The sequence below is a fragment of the Monodelphis domestica genome, chromosome 8 (assembly GCF_027887165.1).
Source record: "Monodelphis domestica isolate mMonDom1 chromosome 8, mMonDom1.pri, whole genome shotgun sequence".
Lineage (NCBI taxonomy): Eukaryota > Metazoa > Chordata > Mammalia > Didelphimorphia > Didelphidae > Monodelphis > Monodelphis domestica.
The window spans coordinates 189,543,124-189,563,008 of record NC_077234.1 but is presented as its reverse complement, the minus strand read 5'-3'; the positions used below and the strand labels follow the sequence as shown (position 1 = coordinate 189,563,008).

Below are 19,885 nucleotides of genomic sequence, written 5' to 3'. Positions count from 1 at the left end.
AACACGTTATAAAACAAGGAGATATGTGTGCTCACCAGAGGTATTCACAACTGTGAGGGAGGAGAGCCAGGACAAAGTCCAAGTTGAGGAAAGGTTCCCTGTGGATGGTAAGGTTTTCTTGATGCTCCTTGTTAGAGGTGACGTTGTGCTGATTTTCTCCAGAGCCTGAAGTGTTAGAGAGCTTACTGAAATTGCAGAGCACTTTTCCAGGCTCCAAACTCCCCATGAAAGCAAAGGCCTGTCTGTTCAATAGTAACATTTAATGGTGTTGCTCTGTGTCAGGGGAACACAGAACAGCACTGCCTCCAAAGACAAGTTTCACACAGAGAGCAATGAGGCACATGGTGAGTATGAGCAGGCTACTGTGTAGACAGTGAGGAGCTTTGGAAAAGGAGAATAGAAGTAAAGAATATCACCAAGGGATTGTATGACAAGAAAGGATGGTATAATGGCAAGAGCAAGGGGTTGACACCCAGAGGGTCTCCACTGATGTGCTCGCAATATCAGAAGAAAGCTTCAAGCATCTTGCATGGACTCCATTCCCACCCCACCCCCACCACTCCTTCCTGAAACAGCTACTGGCAGAATGTGACAAGAAACACTTAAGATAGGCATAGCGAGTTTTCAGTCTGCATCCTTGGAGGAATTCCCTAAGCAATGAGATCACAGAGACATGAGTGTTTGAGACTGATATTGCAAGATGGCTGCCTGAAAGGCTGCCCAGCTAACATACTTACTCTAGCAAAACCCTGATGTTCCCACCAGACTTAATAATGAACAAGCATTTCTATGAGAAACTAGATTCTTTTCAAAATAATAGGTCTTTTAACTTTTAAATTATAAGATTTTTAAAATTATTCTGGCCTTCCCACTACCTCCCCCCTCTTCCTTTGAGTGAACTGATAACATATCTACGCCATCTGACCAAACATTTCCACATTAGCCAAATCCAAAAATGCATTTCTCTTTCTCCATTTTAAGTTCATCACCTCTATGTCAAGAGGTGATTTCATGATCCATTTTCATCCTTTCAGAATCATGGTTTATCATTGTGTTTATCAGAGTTCTAAAGTCTTTCACAATTCTTCTCTATAATGTTATCAGTGTTTTGTTTTGTTTTTTCCAGTTTCTACTCATTTGCATTTGTTCCTAAAGGTCTTCCCAGGTTCTTTTGAAATGGAGCATTTCTTCAGGCACTATTTAATATACCATTACATTCATATGCCATAATTTTTTTAGTCATTCCCCAATAGGAAAAGATAGCGTTTTTGACTGTCTTGAAGAGAATTGCTATAAATATTTTTGCACATAGAAATGCTTTTCCTCTCTTTGATTTCTTTGGGGTATTATATGTAAACTTACTAATAGTGATATATGATATAGCTCGGTAAAGGGTTATATTCACAGTTTGGTAACTTTCTTGGCATAGTTCCAAAGTCCTTTCCAAAGTAATTGGACTTTATTAGTTCTGCTAACAGAGCACTAATGTACCTGTTTTCCCATAGTCCCACCAACATTTGTAATTTTTCTTTTCACATCTTGGCCATTCTGATAGAGATGAGACTTCACAAGTTATTCTTATTTTTAATAATTTAGAGCATTTTTTCATAATTTTAATATTAATAATCTTAATGTCTTCCTTTTAAAACATTTATTTTACTCATATCCTTTGGTCATTTATCTATTGCAAAATGGCTGTTTTACAAATATGAATCAGTTCTTTGTATATCTTGGATAGGATACTTTTATCAAATAAACTTGTAAGCAAATTTTTTTCTCAGTTACTTGTTTCTCTTCTGATTTTGACTGTTAAATTTATTTGAAGCTTATCTATGCATATGGGTCTTTGGTGTTGATGTAAAACTATTTCCTAGCAATTTTTATCAGTGAGTCTTTTCTCCCAATAACAAAAATTGAATCTAATCCTATTGGGGTTAAAAATGCAATTTTTAAATATTTCTGGCCAGATGAGCAGATCTGAACAGGAAATTTGAAATACAAATACAAGAATCCAGAGAAACTTATAAATCTAAATTTATTAAAGCAATTAGAAGGACTTATATAGTACTGTAATGATAGTGTGCCATTAAGGAGTGAAGAAATACTGAGTGCATTGGTTCTGTTCCGAAGGATTGATGATGACAAAGAGAAGGGAAGAAAAAGGGAACATGCTAATTTAGGAAGGAGGAGTAAGGAGAGGAAACTCATTATTTCTCTTCATGGTGATATGAGAATTTAAAATATGGAAGAAAGATGGGGAGAGTAGGTATCAGATGAACCTGACTATTAACTCATATTAAAAAGGAAGGTTGAAACACTTACACACACACACACACACACACACACACACACACACACACACACACACACATCAGACTCAACATAGTCAAGTTGTTATGGGGGAAATGGACAATTTAGAGAAAGGATAATATTCAGTCCTCTCTGTCTCTTAAACCCATTTGGAATTTTATGGGCAGAAATATTGGAGTAGTTTGGCATTTCCTTCTCCAGCTTATTTTACAAATGAGGAAACTAAAACAGGGTTAAGTGACTTGCCCAGTCACACAGCCAGTGTCTGAGGCCAGATTTAAACAGGAAGACACAGGCCTGGCACTGTATCCACTGCACCACCTCGCTGCTCCAGGAATGATAATACTGGGGAGAGAATAATCACAAAGCAAACTTCCTTATCCTGAAAGGTAATTTTAAAAGGAAAAAAGAAAATAACAAATCTAAAGGAATACCTTGCATTTTCTGTTAAGAAAGTTGGGGAATGTTTGAACAAATCGTGGCATATGAATATAATGGAATAGTAAGAAAAAAAACAAAAGACATTTCAGAAAACTCAGTATGAACTAACACAAATAAAGTGAGTGGAACCCAGAAAATAGTTTATACAAGAAGATTTTGTTATTCAATTATGTCCAATTCTTCATGACCCTGTGGATCATAATGTCCATGGGATTTTCTTGGCAGAGATACTGAAGTGATTTGCCATTTCCTTCTCCAGTGGATTAAGGCAAATAGATTCAATGACTTGTCTAAGGTTACACAGATAGTGTCTGAGGCCAGATTTAAACTCAGGTCTTCCTAACTCCAGATTCTACACTGTTCACTAAGCCACCTTGTTGCTTCCTATCTTGCCAAAACTTGCCAAGAATTCTTATTAATGTAATGATCAATCATATATTTCAAAGAGCCTATGATGAAGTGTGTTACCCCCTTCCTGAGAAAATGGTAATTGGTATACAGTATAAAAAGAGAGATATATTTGGACATCCCCTCTGCATGAATTTGTTTTGTTTGACTATGCTTATTGGTCAAAAGTTTTGTTTGACGTTTTTGCCTTTTCTCTCAGGTTTTAATTGGAAGGATATTGACAGTTAAATGTCTAGATTTCTAAAAGCAAGGGATACAAAATGGAGATTCGTATTTTCATAGAATTTCATCTTTTGTTCTATTGTGTAATTGCCCTTTTTCTTTAGTGTTTAAGTGCAAAATGAAAATATTTTTCTTTTTAAAAAGTCACACATATTAATAAAAAAAAATTAGGACATCCCCCAAATACAGACTGCAGCCCTAAAATGAAATTTCTTTGAAGGAATAGTCACACATCTTGTGTATGTAAGCACCAAGATTAGACCATACTCAGATTTCACATAATCCAATTTTGGCTCATAGCCGGACCAGTAAGAAACTAGATCCTTAGTTTCACTGCCTATTGAGGACAGTGTCAGAAACTTGATCATTTAAGGTACTACAACAAACTTCAGGCAGGAAATTAAAAAAAAAAAGATAGTTTTATGAACATTTAGGTCTTTCTGTTAAATATATAATGTACTCTAGTCTCTGTTAAATGGCTTAATGTTGAACTTTTAGCATGTTTTTATTAAAAATACAAACATTAAAATTTCCCTGGGACTTGTGTCATTCAAAATAAAGCACATGTTTTTATATAGCCTGGGAAATTATTTGAGTCTGGTTCCTGTAAATATTTGAAATCATTTTAAACTGAAAATGAATATTGGTCATGAAATACATTTTCTTGTATAACCATTACTCTTTATGTACAATTCAATTACCATATTGAAATACTAGGTATTTTAAATACTTCCCAGATCACTTTTAGTGAATTAAGAAAAAAAAATTGGAGCAAGAGATGATTCAGGAATTCTTTTGATGCATATATTTTTTTGTTTTTATAACTAGATATTCAGCATACAAAAGAATTTTTCTACCATGATCTCACTATTCTAAGCAAGATCAACTATCTTGGAATGTTTGTGTATTTTTAACTCGACCTTTTTATTTAGAAATCTGTTGATGGAGAATGCAAACTGATAAATGGTGGCACCAACCTGTCACTTGTAAAAATTGTGGGATATGACTGTTTAAAAATTTCATTAACTAATTTTTCATCTAACTAGACTCTAAAAATGTCTGGTTTAGGTGGGGGAGGTGAGATAATAAACCATTATTGTGTTGAATTTTTTTCTTGCTTTCTTATCCATTTTCTCATTTATTATTTTTTCTTATCCATTAGCTTTTTCTGAAGGTAGAAGCTAACACAGAAACGACTATGGCTTATTCTTTTATTTTTACCCAGCCTTAACATACCATTCTTTTTTCATTCAGATGTTTTATTTTCCCCATTACATGTAAAAACAATTTTCAACATACATTTTCTGAAATTATAAGATCAAAATTGTCTCCTTCCCTCCCATCCCTCTCCCCTCTCAGAGATAGTAAGCAATTTGATCTACATTATGCATGTATTATCATAATCTACTATTCTTTCTCCTATTGGAGTATACCCAAGTTGTCCTCAGTAAACTTTAGAACCATGTCATATTTCACTTGTGGTATAATCATGTTACTTGAAATAAGTTCTTTCTATGCTATTAAAATGATGAACTTCATTCTGCTGTAAAATGTTTGCTCAAGGATATTCTCTGTACCCCAGATTGCCTATTACTGTGGAGACTAGTGTCAATAAATACGTTACAACTTCTCCATTGTAATATATCTTCCTCTGATCACATACTATCTCCTGATGATATGCCTGAACAGCTCACCTGTTAGGAGTTGAATTGTGAAAAATAAAATATATTTCAAACTCCAAAATCAGATTTCACCTTTTATTTCCCCTCTAGACAACACCTAGAAATGATAGACCAACTAAAAATGAAATTGCAAGACACCCAGAACAATTTACAAACCAGTGCATCTGAACTTCAAGTATTACAGTCTGAACATGATACACTACTGGAACGGCATAATAAGATGCTGCAGGAGACCGTTGCAAAAGAGGCAGAACTCCGAGAAAAGTATGTTTTTTTAATTTTGCTAAAATGTATTCTTTTAACTATATGTATTATACAGGCTTTCATTTTTGTTCTTTAAAATGCTGTTTTCTTAAAATGAAGTAAGGGGGGTTTTGGTCCCAAACTAGAAACAGCTAAGGAATTTATAAAAGTTGGTGGTAGTTTTGCCTGTATTATTATTGAAAATTATCAAGCTTATCAGTATATTGCTTATATATTTGAAAGTTACCTATTTGTTAGAATTATAGCTATAGATGTAGCACTGCTAAGTTTGTACCCCAAAGAGATAATAAGGAAAAAGACTTGTATGAGAATATTCATAGCCTCACTCTTCATGGTGGCAAAAAATTGGAAATTAAGGGGATGCCCTTCAATTGGGGAATGGCTGAACAAATTGTGGTATATGTTGGTGATGGAATACTATTGTGCTAAAAAGAATAATGAGCTGGAGGAATTCCATGGGAACTGGAACAACCTCCAGGAAGTGATGCAGAGCGAGAGGAGCAGAACCAGGAGAACATTGTACACAGAGACTGAAACACTGTGGTATAATCGAACGTAATGGACTTCTCCATTAGTGGCGGTGTAATGTCCCTGAACAATTTGCAGGGATCTAGGAGAAAAAACACTATCCACAAGCAGAGGACAAACTGTGGGAGTAGAAACAGAAGAAAAACAACTGCTTGAATACATGAGTCATGGGGATATGGTTGGGGATGTAGACTCTAAATGAACATCCTAATGCAAACACCAACAACATGGAAATAAGTTCTGATCAAGGACACAAGTAATACCCAGTGGAATTGTGCGTGGGCTGTGGGAAGGATGGGTGGAGGGGAGGGAGGGAAAGAATATGATTCTTGTAACCAAAGAATAATGTTCTAAATTGACTAAATAAAGTTAAAATAAATAAATATTAGTTCTAAGGCAGAAAATCACTAAGGCCTGGGCAATTAGGATTAAAGGCTTGCCCAAGGTCATACAGCTAGGAAATGTCCAAGTCTAGATTTGAATCCAGGTCCTACCAACTCCAGATCTGGTGCCTTATCCACTGTGCTAGCTAGCTACCCCCAGAATGCTGTTTTAAATAAATAATATATAATACACAGGATTACTAAGGAAAGCAATCATTTTGAGATACAGTAAAAGTTCATGGAACTAAGCAAAATGAAATCATGAATGAATGAAAAACATTCAAAAAGTTAATATTTATCAAACTTTTTTATATGTACAGAAGGAATATAAAACAAATAGAACAATTCTGATGATTCAATTTTGAATTTTAGATATATATACATATACATACTTTAAAAAACAAACAATATATAACAAATTCACTGCTTCATATACAAGCTTTTCTTTCCTTTTAATGTATAAAAATGTGTTGGTGATTTTCAAATTCAGAATAATAAAGAAAATTTAATTTAAAAAATTTTTTAAAAGAATTATAGCTGTAGAACTGGAAGAAAGTTTCAAGCTCATCTAATCCAAATTGTTTTATGGCTGAGGAAACTGAAGCTATAGAAATTAGGTTCTGAATATCACATGGGCAGTAAGTGGCAAAATTAAGATTTGATCTTAAATCCTGCAACTCTTGGTGTCCTTTCTATTGAATCGCCCGTTCTGGAGACACTATAACTTGAGGTCTGTTTTCCTTTAAAATATTTCATTTCTATTGACAATTTCCCTATAGCTTTTCTGGTGTTCCTAAATCAGGTAACCCCATAATAGATGTACCAAGCTAAATTGTGTCATAGTACAGAATTTTTAGAGTCAAAAGGACTATGTAGTAACTTACTGGTACAGAGCCTGCTCAATAAGGAAACTCCCTCAATCTATACAGAATCACCACCTATTCTGAAACTTAGTCTTTGTTGCAATTTTATTTTAGTTATAACTATAATATTTCATATAAAAGGCTTTGTGAGAATAAATAGTACTGTTTAAGAGTTTGAGGATATTAGAATAAGGAAGTTAATAGTAGCTTATATCTGTAAAATACTTTATGATTTACAATGCATTTTACATACTTTCTTTGGCTTCACAATAATCCTCAAAGAAACAATAGTAACTGTATGACCTTGGGTAACTTTTTATTTCTTGGCTTTAGTTTTGCCGTTGGTAAAACTAAGCTAAGTGGCAGAGCTCAGATTAAAACCCTAGTCTTCAACCTCCCTGTCCTGATCCTCCACTATCCTACTGTGATGACAATATGGTATGTCAGATTAAGGAGAAGGTGGAACTATTCTTCATTGAGCATCTTTCGTTAAGCATATGAATGAAATTTAATTTGTACACTGGTAATAAGGATTTTATAGAAATCCCATTAGTTTTTATCAAGGTCCACAATATGATTAATTTAATTCTAGGGAGAGCTATTTGATCAGCTCTTAGTAAATGTTAGAACTATAATCATAATTACAGTTAGCATTTACATAAGACTATAAGATTTGCAAAGAGCTTTTCACGTGTCATCTCATTGGATCTTCACTGGACTCTGTGAGGGAGGTGTTATAATTATCCCCATTTCAGAGATGGGAATTTGAAGCAGATAGAAGTTAAATAACTCCAACAAGATCAAACAGCTGTTGTATCTGAGACAGGATTTGAACTCAGGTTTTCTGGACTCTTAAGTCCAGTGCTCTGTGCTTTGTGCCGCCTAGTTCCCTTTACATTTTTTTAGAATTAAATACAAAATACTTGATGAGGGGGGAAAATCATTGATGCTACTGTAAAATAATGAGGAAAGCTTGCCCTCAAAATTTTTAATTATTATCCTTTGGGCATGTAGTTATGTTTTAAGTGAGATTGGAAAGTGACTAGTATTAATATAGTCATGCCCTGGAAAAAAGAAATAAAATGATACTAAAATATCCTCTATATTTTCATTTTTTTTTAACCCTTTCATCTAGAGTAAATACTATGCATTGGTCTAAGGCAGAAGAGTAGTAAGAGCTAGGCAATTGGGGTTAAGTGACTTGGCCAGGGTCACACAGCTAGGAAGTATCTGAGGTCATATTTGAACCCAGAACCTCCCATCTCTAGGCCTGGCTCTCAATCTACGAAGACACCTAGCTGCCCCCCTTTTTAAACATGTTAAAACTTGGTTAGAGAAGCTGGTGTCTAGCATTTCATACTGGCTCAAAAATTAGGCTATGACAAATTTTTTTTTAATGTAGCATTGAGGATCTAGAAAGGCTTTTGTCATAATTGATGGTATACCTAATTTTTATAAAGGAATAGAGTTTACTGTTCTCTCATCCAGTCATTTCCTAAAGAAGCAGTGAGTAAAGTTAAATGCTTTTTGAAGATAAATTTCTTTCATCCTTCAGGTTCTGTACAATACAGTCAGAAAACATGGTGTTGAAGTCAGAGTATGCACAGACTGTGAGTCAGCTAACATCCCAGAATGAAACACTCCGCAGTAGCTTCCGGGATCAAATGAGACATTTACAGGAAGACCACAGGAAGACCATGGAGACACTGCAGCAGCAGCTTTCCAAAGTAGAAGCTCAGTTCTTCCAGCTCAAGAGTGACCCTGCTGTCAGAAGTATGTGTGCCCTCATGAAAGTAGTAACTGTTGATGACCTAAGTTTCCTTACATTCAGACTTTTACCACTTTCTTATATTCCTAAGGAATCATACAAACATAAGAAATACCACACTTACTCATCAAGGAACTTTAACTTATAAATTATCCATGAATATATCTAAATAGTTAAGGCCTTATTTTCAGCCTGCATAACCTTTTAAAGTAATAAATGTTCATTTACATACTTTATACTGTATCAGGTAATATCTCCTTTTCTTTGACATTAATCTCTTTTCATTAGTCTCCATTGGATGATGCTTAGTCCTAGTATCTTTGGGACTCTACAACATTCTTTATTGCTATTGATTAAACATACTGATTTAAATATTTTTCATGATAAAAAAATGACAAAAGACCTCATTTCGCAAAGCATTAGCTTTAAGGTCATATCCTTGGGTTATAAGAAAATTAAAGTCAGTGGCAGCTAGGTGGCCCAGTTGATTGAGTGCCAAGACCAGAAATAGGAGGTCCTGAGTTCAAACCTGGCTTCAGAAACTTCCTAGCTATGTAGCCCAGGGCAAATCACTTAACCCTCATTGTCTAGCCCTTAACACTCTTCTCCTTTAGATCAATACATAGTATTGACTCTAGGGTGGAAGGTAAGGATTAAAAAAAAGCTAAAGTCAGTGGGGCAACTGGGTAGCTCAGTGGATTGAGAGTCAGGCCTAGAAACAGTAGGTCCTGGGTTCAAATCTTGTCTCAGACACTTCCCAGCTATGTGACCCTGGGCAAGTCATTTGACCCCCATTGCCTAGCCCTTACTACTCTTCTGCCTTGGAGCCAATACACAGTATTGACTCCAAGATGGAAGGTAAGGGTTTAAAAAAAAAAAAAGCTTAAGTCAAAGCTATTATGATAGTGTCGTCTTCAGTAGAGTTTAGTTTTTAAAGATTGTACTACCTACAATGTAGCCCCATAAGTTAGAAAGGGTCATTATGACTTTAGCTCTCCTGAGATAATTAGATTTGAATCCTACTGCCCATAAAGGATGCCTAGACTCTAACAAATAATCTCTGAATCAGGTAGAAACTATTGCAGCAAGCAAGCCACATATTTTGGGACTAGATTTGCCCAACCCAAAGCAATACTGCTAAAAATGTTTTATTATCTTAACACTAACCATATAGAATTTAATTACACTATTCTTCTCCTATCCCCTTATACATATATTCTTCTCAACTATTTTATACAAGTATTGGCCATGGATGGAAGAGAAAAGTGGAAAAATAAAGATTCATGCATGTGTTTGGGAATGTAAAAATATTCTATCCTGAGTTACTGAAAAGTTTGTGTGTGTTAGAAGCAGCCATTCTAAGAATTTTATGAAGACCATTTTTTCTCATCCAACTACTTAGAAAGCAGTAACTATCAGTCTCTGTAGAAATAGATTGAATGATGAAAGTTTCCATGTCATTATGAAATATATTCATTTCTTGGTTTTAAGAGTGAACTAGAAATTCCTTCTTTGTATGACTTGGCCCTTTTAAGTTCAATAGTTTTCCCACTTTTGAATTTCTCCCAATTATCATTTCATTTTCATTGCTAGTCTTTGGCTTACATATATAGAGACTTATTTGGAATTACTTTTATCAGATCATGAAGAGTATTGTGATCTTTTATTCCATTTATGTATTCAAAGACATACCCTTCTTTCTATTTTTTTCCATTAGGTTCAAATTCTTCACATCAGCCACTGAAGAATCTTCGTGAAAGAAGAAACACAGACCTACCCCTCCTTGAAATGCACACTGTAGCCAGAGAGGAGGGAGAAGGAATGGAAACAACTGACACTGAGTCTGTGTCTTCTACCAGTATCCATACACCATCTCTCGAACAGCTTCTTAATTCTCCTGAAGCTAAATTTGGTATGTTCTTTTTTTTTTAAATATAGTTTTCTTTATATATTCTACAGAATTACTGCTACTATAAATTACAAGGGCCCCTTATTGAGTCATAATGATGCTTTTTTGAATACCATTGCACTCCTTCCTGGTTTGCAAGTGGTGAACTTTAGCTAGAGTGTAGTTTGACATTTTGTTAAAATCAGCAGGGTTTATTGGATAGAGAGCTGGCTTTGAAATTAGTAAGACTTCCATACAAACCCTTCTCTGACACTAGCTGTATGACCTTTGAAAAGTCATAATCTTAGAGGGCAAATCCAATATGGCAGAGTAATGCAGGAACTCACCTGAGCTCTCCCAAATTCTCTTCCAAACAACTTTAAAATAATACCTCAAAATGAATTCTGGAGCATCTGAACCAACAAAAAGAAAATGGAGCACAGGTAACCCAGGCAATGAAGCAGCAGGCTTTGCCCAGCAAGCCATTGGAGGCTTTTGGGCCACTTCCAGAGCTCAGTTGACAGAAAGTTAGAGGGACAAGCAGTGAGTCAAAAAGGTAGTACAGTGGACATTTTGCTGACACTGGGTGCATGATTCTGTTGCATTTTAAATAGGGGTCCAAGTCACAGACTCAGATCCCAGTATCTCAGAGTGAGGAGGAGCACTAACACACTAGAGAATGAGGCCACAGGGGAGCAGAGACCCTCATCACATACAGGTTCAGAGTGGAAGAGAATGCTTTTGGTTTCTCATAGAGCACAGACCAGAAGAGCAATGACCATACCTCTGCTTAGATCTTACTACTTTAGAAGAACTAAAAACTTACACATCCCCAGAATTAGCTCTGAAAACAGTAGCACGCCTGACGCCTTTGATATTGTGACCCTTTCACCTCAGGAATAGAGTCCAACTTAAACATAAAGTGAAAAGTTAAGAAATAGGCTGCAAGAAATGAGCAAACTAAAAAAAGGACTTGATCATAGAAAATTACTATGGTAATAGGGAAGTTCAAAATACAAACTCAGAAGAGGTCAGTGATGTCAAAATGACTACATATAAGCCCTCAAAGAAAAATTTGAATTAGTGTTATTAAAAAAAAACTAGTAGAGCTCAAAAAGCAATCAAGAGAGGTAGAAGAAAAATTGGGGGGGAGAAATTATAGTAATTCAAGAAAATCATGGCATGAATCTAAGAGTCAACAGCTTATTAAAAAAAGCACAAAAGAATGGGGAAAGAAGTACAAAAATTTACTGAAGAAAGCAGTAATTTAAAGAGTAGAATTGACAAAATGGAAAAAGAGGTGCAAAAGCTCATCAAAGAAACTCGCTTCCCAAAAAATTATAATTGGGCGAGTAGAAGCCAATGACTCCATGAGACATCAAGAAACAAAAACTAAATAATGTCAAAATAATTGGGAGGAGGGACAGAAAATGAGAAATATCTTATTAGGAAAACTGACCTGGAAAAGAGATCCAAAAGAGATTATCCAAGAAATATATATTGAACTACCTGAAAGCGATACTCAAAAAAAGAGCCTAGACATTATATTATAAGAAATTATCAAACGTAACTGCCTTGATTTCGTAGAACCAGAAGGTAACATAGAAATTGAAAAAATCTATTAATCTCACCCCCTGAAGAGATCCCCAAATGAAAACACTCATGAATAGTATAGCCAAATTCTAGAACCCCCAGGCAAAGGAGAAAATGCTACAAGAAGCCCAAAAGAAACAACTCAGATATCATGGATCTACAGTCAGGATTGCACAAGATTTAACAACTTCTTCATTAAAGAATCAGGGGTCTGGAATATCACAATCTAGAAGGCAAAGGGACTAGGATTACAACCACAATCACATATCCAGCAAAAATGAATATAATCTTGGGGGTGCGGGGGAGAATACATAGGAATTTAATGAAAGAAAGGATTTTCAAGTATACTTGATGAAAAGACCAAAGCTGAACATAAAATCTGATTTTCAAATATAAGACTCAAGAGAAGCATAAAAAAGTAAACAGGAAAGAGAAAACATAATGTATTCAATAAGGTTAAATTGGTTATATGCCTATTTGGGAAGCAGATACTTGTAACTCTTTAAGAATCGTATCACTATTATGGCAATTAGAAGGAATTGTAAGGGAGGAAAAGGGGTTATTTTTTAAAGGGTTGGATTTGATCATTTAAGAGGTTGATCACCAGGAATTTAATTCCAAAGAGATTTTATTTACAATTTATTTACAAAATGTAGAGTGAAACAAGAAATTAGAGAAAAAGGTAAGATATCTAGCCTGAGCACTCCCCTCTGGGCAGGGAGAATTAGTTTCAGCCGTCCTCAGCAAAGCCGAGGACCTGGGAAGTCTCTTCAGAAAATCCAGCAATTAATAGTCAGCTTTTCACTCACCAAATGTCAGTCCAGTCAGCAGATTCTTCTGCCCCTCTTCACCAGCCTCAACTCAAAAGCATGAAGAATTGAACTCCAGCAGAAGTCTAAGTTGAAACTCTGCTCCAAGAATCCCCAAATTCTATGTAGCACTCTCTCTTTAAAGGCATTTTTCTCTTGTGTCACTTCCCCTAATTTCATGTCTACCAATCACAGCTGATGCTCTGCTCTAGGACTGCCCAGAAAGCAGTTAGTCAATTCTGTTACCCCTATCACACACATGGGTCACAGACCTCCCACTTCATGATTAAGTGGGATATTTGCACTTTGGGTGATTAGATCTAAATGGGCAGATCTTCATACTTAACTTTTTAAGTACCATGTGTGCACTTTTTGTGATTGAATCTGAAAATAGGCAGGTCTCCATACTTAAGTGTTTACACTTAATGGGGATTCAAATCTAAAACTAGACCAGTTGTAATTTAAATCTTCACAATCAGGAAAGAGCTTAAGTACCTTCATTGTTACAATCAGGGGAGAGCCAAATCCACTCTTCACAGAGTATAATATAGAAGACACGAAAGTAAGTCAAATGTGATAGAATGATATCCTTCTTCCCCTACCCCCCAAAAAAACTGAGGATAAGAAAGAAAAATGCTCTGGGAGAATGGAGAGGTAGAATGAGATAAATTATCTCACATAAAAGAGACACAGAATTGCTATTATAATGAAAGGGAAGTTTGAGGGCAGAGTATGGCAGGTAACTCATGAAAATTGACTCAGAGGGAATGACATACACACTCAGTTGGGTATAAGAATCTATCTTACCTATAGGGAGAGGAAGAAGTAGAGGGGGATAAGAGAAAGAGAAGGCAAATTGGGAAAGATTGTGATCAGAAGCAAAATACTTGATGAGAAGGGATAGGATAAAAGGAAAGAAGGAAAAATTAAAAATCGGGAAAATATAGGGAAAAGTAATCATAACTGGAGCGAATAGAAAAAATTCTCCCATAAAACAAAAACAAATAGCAGAATGGATTAAAAACCAAAATCTTATAATATGTTGTCTACAAAAAACATGTTTAAAGCAGAGAGAGACAGAGTAAAAGTAAGGGGCTAGAACAGAATCTATTATACTTTAGCTGAAGTTTAAAAAAGCAGGAGGAACAATCATCTCATACAAAGCAAAAGCAAAAATAGATCTAATTAAAAGATACAACAAAGAAAACTACAACTTGGTAAAAGGTACCATAGATAATGAAGTAACATCAATGCTTGACATATATGTACCAGATGGTATATCATCCAAAATTTTTAAAGGTGTAGGAGTTGCAAGAGGAAATAGGCAGTATAATTGTACTAGTGAAGGAACTCAAACTTTCCCCTGTCAAAAGCAAATGAACGAAAAATAAGCAAAAAAAAAAAAAGACAAGTTGACGAGGTAGATAAAATTTTAGAAAAATTACATATGATAGACCTCTGGAGGAAATTAAATGGAAATAGAAAGGAATATGCCTTTTTCTCAGCAGTACATGGCACACAAGAATTAACCATGTATTAGGACATTAAAACTTCAAGACTAAATGCAGTAAAGCAGAAGTACTAAATGTATCCTTTTCAGATCATTCATGCAATACGTAACAATGGTGGTTTGGGAGATTAAAATAAAGGCTCTATCAGGAGTTTCTGGAGAAGGATCTGAATGTGGGAGAGAGCATAAGCTTGAATGAGCTAGCACCTATTCCCCTTTCACCCTCCCTGAGAGAGGCTGTTGACAGTTGCTACACAGGTATAGTGAGGTTCCCTGAGGAGAAATGGTGGTGGAGAGGTCTCCCCTACCAAATAAACCCAAAGGTAATCCCAGGTTCCCAGGCACAGAGAGGATCCGGAGACAAACCTCAGTGGAAGCTTTGCCTCAGTGGCAAAAAAAATGGCTCTCTGTTGATCTTAATTCAGATACCTCCTCAAGGAGCTTAACAAATCTGACTGTGGTTTATAAGTTTTAATGATGAAACCAAAGGCAAGTTGGGAGATGGAAAGTGGGACTCGGTATCCCTAATGGTATTCTAATACGGTCTTTCACCTAGGCAGCTTAATTTAGCAGACTTAGGTTTCTCCTTCCCTATCCCCAACTAAATAGTTCAAACTATTTATATATATATGTATATATATAGCCTAAAGAATCTATAAATAGATAGGTCAAGACAGTTGGAGGGGAAAGAGAACCACGGTCTCTCCTTAGTGAGTCCACGGCCCCCTTTCGGGGTTTGAGGGATCTTCTCTTCAGAAGAGATGCTGTTGGAGAGATTAGACAGATGACGGCTCTGCAGAAGAACTTGAATATTGACACAAGATATTCTCTTAGGCTCTCGGTGAGATCGTCGGTTAGGAAACACATCCTGCCTGGTCAAGATCTCAGCTCAAAGGGCCCAGAATTCCATATAGGTCTTTCTCAGGTCACTTTGTTTTCCCAGCATGCCTCACTCTCTAACCACCTTTTCTGCCATTCACCCCTGATGAAAGATTCCAATTTCCTCTCTTGCACTGATCATTACAAATAAAAATTACAAAAATACACATACAAATAAAAATTACAAAGGGCTGTGGATAGATTAAAAAATAACTGGAAACTAATCTAATCCTAAAGACTGAGTGAATCAAAGAACAAATCATAGAAGTAATTATTTGTTTAAAGAAAATTACGAGACAAGATAACAATTTATGGGATGCAGCCAAAGAGTACCTAGTGGAAATTTTATCTCATATCAATAAAATAGAAAAAGATCATCTCAGTGAATTAAGCATATAACTAAAAGAATTAGGAAAAGAACAAATTAAAAATCCTCAGTTAAACACAAATTAGAAATCCTGAAAATCAAAGGAGAGACTAATAAAATGGAAAGAAAACCATTTAATAAATAAAACTAGGAACTGATTTATGGGGAGAAGAATAAAATAATAAAATGGATAAACTATTGGTTAATTTGGTTTTTAAAAAGCCTAATTTACCATTTTAAAAAACAGAAAGGATGACTTCATTACCAGTGAAGAGGAAATTAAAGCAATTATCAGGAGCTATTTTGCCCAATTATATGGCTGTAAAAATAATGATCTAAGCAAAATGGATGAATATTTACAAGAATTTGCCCAGATTAATAGAAGAGGAAATAAAACATTTAAATTACTGCATCTTAGAAAAAGAAATTGAACAAGGTATCTATGAACTCCCTAAGAAAAAATCCCAAGGACCAACTAGATTGACAAGTGAATTCTTGGGCTGCTGGGTAGTTCAGTGGATTGAGAGCCAGGCCTAAAGGTGAGAGGTCCTGGATTCAAATCTGGCCTCAGACACTTCCCAACTGGGTGACCCTGGGCAAGTCACTTAACCCCCGTTCCCTAGCCCTTACCACTCTTCTGCCTTGGAACCAATATACAGTATTGGTTCCAAGAAGGAAGGTAAGGGTTTTTTAGACATAATAATAATAATATAAAATAAACATTTAAAAAACAATTCCAATGCTATTTAAACTATTGACAAAAATAGGCAAAGAAAGAGACCTACCATTCCTTTTATGACATAAATATGGTGCTGATACCTAAACTAGGAAGAGTAAAAACAGAAAGAAAACTAGACCAATTCCCCTAACTGATGCAAAAATTTTTCAATAAAATACTAGCAAGGAGATTACAACAGTATATCACAAGGATCATATACTATGACCATGTGGGATTTATACTATAAATGCAGGACTGGTTCAATAATAAGAACAATATCAATATAATAGAGCATATCTGTAAAAGTTACATTCTCTTAGAGCCCTGCACAGGGTCCTCGCTACATCGATTTGAGAGTTTCCTCACTTGGAATTTCTTCTACCAATGAAGTTATGAGTCTGGTCTCCCCACTCCCCCAGATTAAAAAGTAATAATTAATTATTGTCCCTATTTATAAGCTAAAAGTTTTATTAGCTTTCATAGGATTCCAGAATTGTCTCCTAGATTCAGAACTAGTGATATTGTTTCCTTTATTTAACAATTAACTTCTTTCCTTAAAATTTTGTATAAATGGAGACAGCTAGAGGGCTCAGTGGATTGAGAGCCAGGCCGAGAGATGGGATTTAGCATCAGACACTTCCTAGCTGTGTGACCCTGGCTAACTCACTGAACCACCAATTGCCTGGCCCTTATTGCTCTTCTGCCTTGGAACCAATACAGTATTGATTCTAAGTTGGAAGGTGAGGGATTTTTTTTTTAAACCCTTACCTTCCGTCTTGGAGTCGATACTGTGTATTGGCTCCAAGGCAGAAGAGTGGTAAGGGCTAGGCAAAGGGGGTCAAGTGACTTGCCCAGGGTCACACAGCTGGGAAGTGGCTGAGGCCAGATTTGAATCCAGGACCTCCCATCTCTAGGCCTGACTCTCAATCCACTGAGCTACCCAGCTGCCCCCTGGGGGATTTTTTTAAACCTTAGCAATGTTTGCATTCAGAATTTAATCAGTGAATAATGGTTGGCTGTGTGGCAGACTCCATTAGTAATCATTGTGGTTTCCTCATAGTCTTATGAGCACAGGCTGGGAGTGCTTAGGCAGTGCTGTCACTGAGCCGGCAGTCAAAGATGGCAAGTCACAAGGTCCACTGGGAGTGTGTGGGCAGCAGCAGCCCTGCTGAGTTTCCCTTACTAGATTATAAGTAACATGATATTTCCAGTTTTTAGGAAGACAAATGGCTGGAAGATCAATAACAGTTTTGATAAAAAGTTGTAATGGTAAAAGTTTACCAGACTGCAGCGCAAAGGCTATTAGAACTCACGCTCACCCAGACTAACCCTGGACACTTTAAGTTTTTTGAAGACAGAAAACTATCTTACTTGTTGGGGCTTTTTCCTTTTTTTCACTTCAAAGTAATCTTTCTAATAAAAATTCATTGAATAAATGGATGGTAGACCTAGACCATCATTTGACTGTTTAATAATGACAACTCTGATCTGGTTAAAGGCGCAAAGAAGTGAAAGAAAGTGGTCAAGTAAGCAGTGCATGAATGAATGAATATTTGAACTAAAAACAAAAAAAGACTAGGCTTAGGAATCCCTAAAGCAGTTCTTCAAGCCCTCCATTGGATTAAAAAATCTTCTATTTAGAGATCATAATATTTTAAAAGTATTTAAAGGGACCTTAGCTCTACCCATGTTTTATAGACGAGACCCCGAGAAGAGATGTGACTTAGCAAAGATAAATATATTTTATTTTGGAAATTAATCTTCAAAAAATAAAATTACAGAGCCTCCTTTGTGGCATGAAGAACTCACCAAAGAGGAATTGGTTCAGAAGCTTAATTCTACCACAAAGAGTGCTGACCATTTGAATGGTCTCCTTCGGGAAACTGAAGCAACCAATGCAATTCTTATGGAGCAAATTAAGGTGAGTCTGACCACGTCCAGGCACCAGTGAAACCATGTGGATATTTTTAAGCATTCTTTGTATGTCATGCCCATTGAGCGCCTCTTCACCAAAAACTTATGCCATGTGTTTTATGTATAGAATAGCTGTAAACCATGAACTACTTGAAATCCAAGAAGCATTCATTCAAGTATTGGTTGGGCATCTCCTGTGTGCAGAGCACTGTTGTAAGCACATAAGAAAGCTATAAAAGGTAGCTCTCCCTCATGGACAAAGCGAGTAGGTGACTATAATAGCATTACACAGGATGTGTCGTCTTTTTTTTGAGAAATGCAAAACCCAGTGCCTTGGTCTAAAATCTACGGTGGGAGATTTTTATCTACCCATAGAGAGGCTTAAGGATGAGATGGCATCGGGATGAAGTTTTAAAGAATGGGTAAGAGTTGAACACAATAAGGGGAACATGGTGAACTTTAGAGAGGAGTGGACCAGGTTAGCCATATAATCAGTTAAGACTAAAAGGAGAAGGCAGCTGGGCGGCTCAGTGGATTGAGAGTCAGGCTTGGAAACAGGAGGTCCTAGGTTCAACTCTGGCCTCAGTTATTTCCTAGCAGTGTGACCCTGGGCAAGTCACTTGACCCCCATTGCCTAGCCCTTACTGCTCTTCTGCCTTGGAACCAATACACAGGATTAACTCTTAAGACAGAAGGTCCAGGGTGGGGGGAGGGGGGGAGGGAAGGGACTAGAAGGAGTATGCTGACAAGTTGTAGAAGGCCTTCAGGGCCAAATAAAAACGTTTGAACTTTATTTTGTTTTTGTTTTTTTAGTTTAGTTTTTGGTTTTTTTTGGGGGGGGGGTTAGTTTTTTTTTTTAATTTAATTTGAACAGGAAAGATTTTGAGGAAAATGATGAGATTTAAGTTTAAAAACTTTAGATTATAGAACTCTTTTTTTAGTCTTTGTTTTTTTTGTTTTTTAATTTTTCTCCATGGTTACATGATTCGCATTGTCTCCTTTCCCTCTTCCATCCCTCCTCCCAGAGTTGACAAGCCATTCCACTATACATGTATTATCACTCAAAACCGATTTCCCTGTTGTTCATTTTTGAGATAGAGCATCGATTGTAGCCTCTTTAAGGCCATGCAGTTCCTACAGCAGCTTTGCCCCCGGACAGATTTGGCGCACAGCCGCAAGCTCAGCACGGCACTCCTGCACACCGTGGTTTTTAAGCCTTTAGGAATACGTGTGGATGAAGCAGACGTACATACTGTGCAGAGAGTGCGACTTTTTGCCTATGTTTTCCATGATAGCATGATGGGGCTGGTCTGTGGCGAAGTTTGGCTAAAGTTTATG

At 36.3% G+C, this 19,885-nt stretch overlaps 1 protein-coding gene across 1 annotated transcript in view; it reads left to right on the top strand.

Moving 5' to 3' along the window:
• The window catches only part of GCC2 (GRIP and coiled-coil domain containing 2), a 58,114-nt gene that overhangs the window by 35,361 nt on the left and 2,868 nt on the right, over positions 1-19,885 (top strand). Inside the window, exons 18-21 of the mRNA XM_007501201.3 lie at positions 5,154-5,327; positions 8,657-8,874; positions 10,587-10,781; positions 18,415-18,554. Coding sequence (XP_007501263.2) covers positions 5,154-5,327; positions 8,657-8,874; positions 10,587-10,781; positions 18,415-18,554 — 727 coding nt within the window. The remainder of the gene's footprint in view (positions 1-5,153; positions 5,328-8,656; positions 8,875-10,586; positions 10,782-18,414; positions 18,555-19,885) is intronic.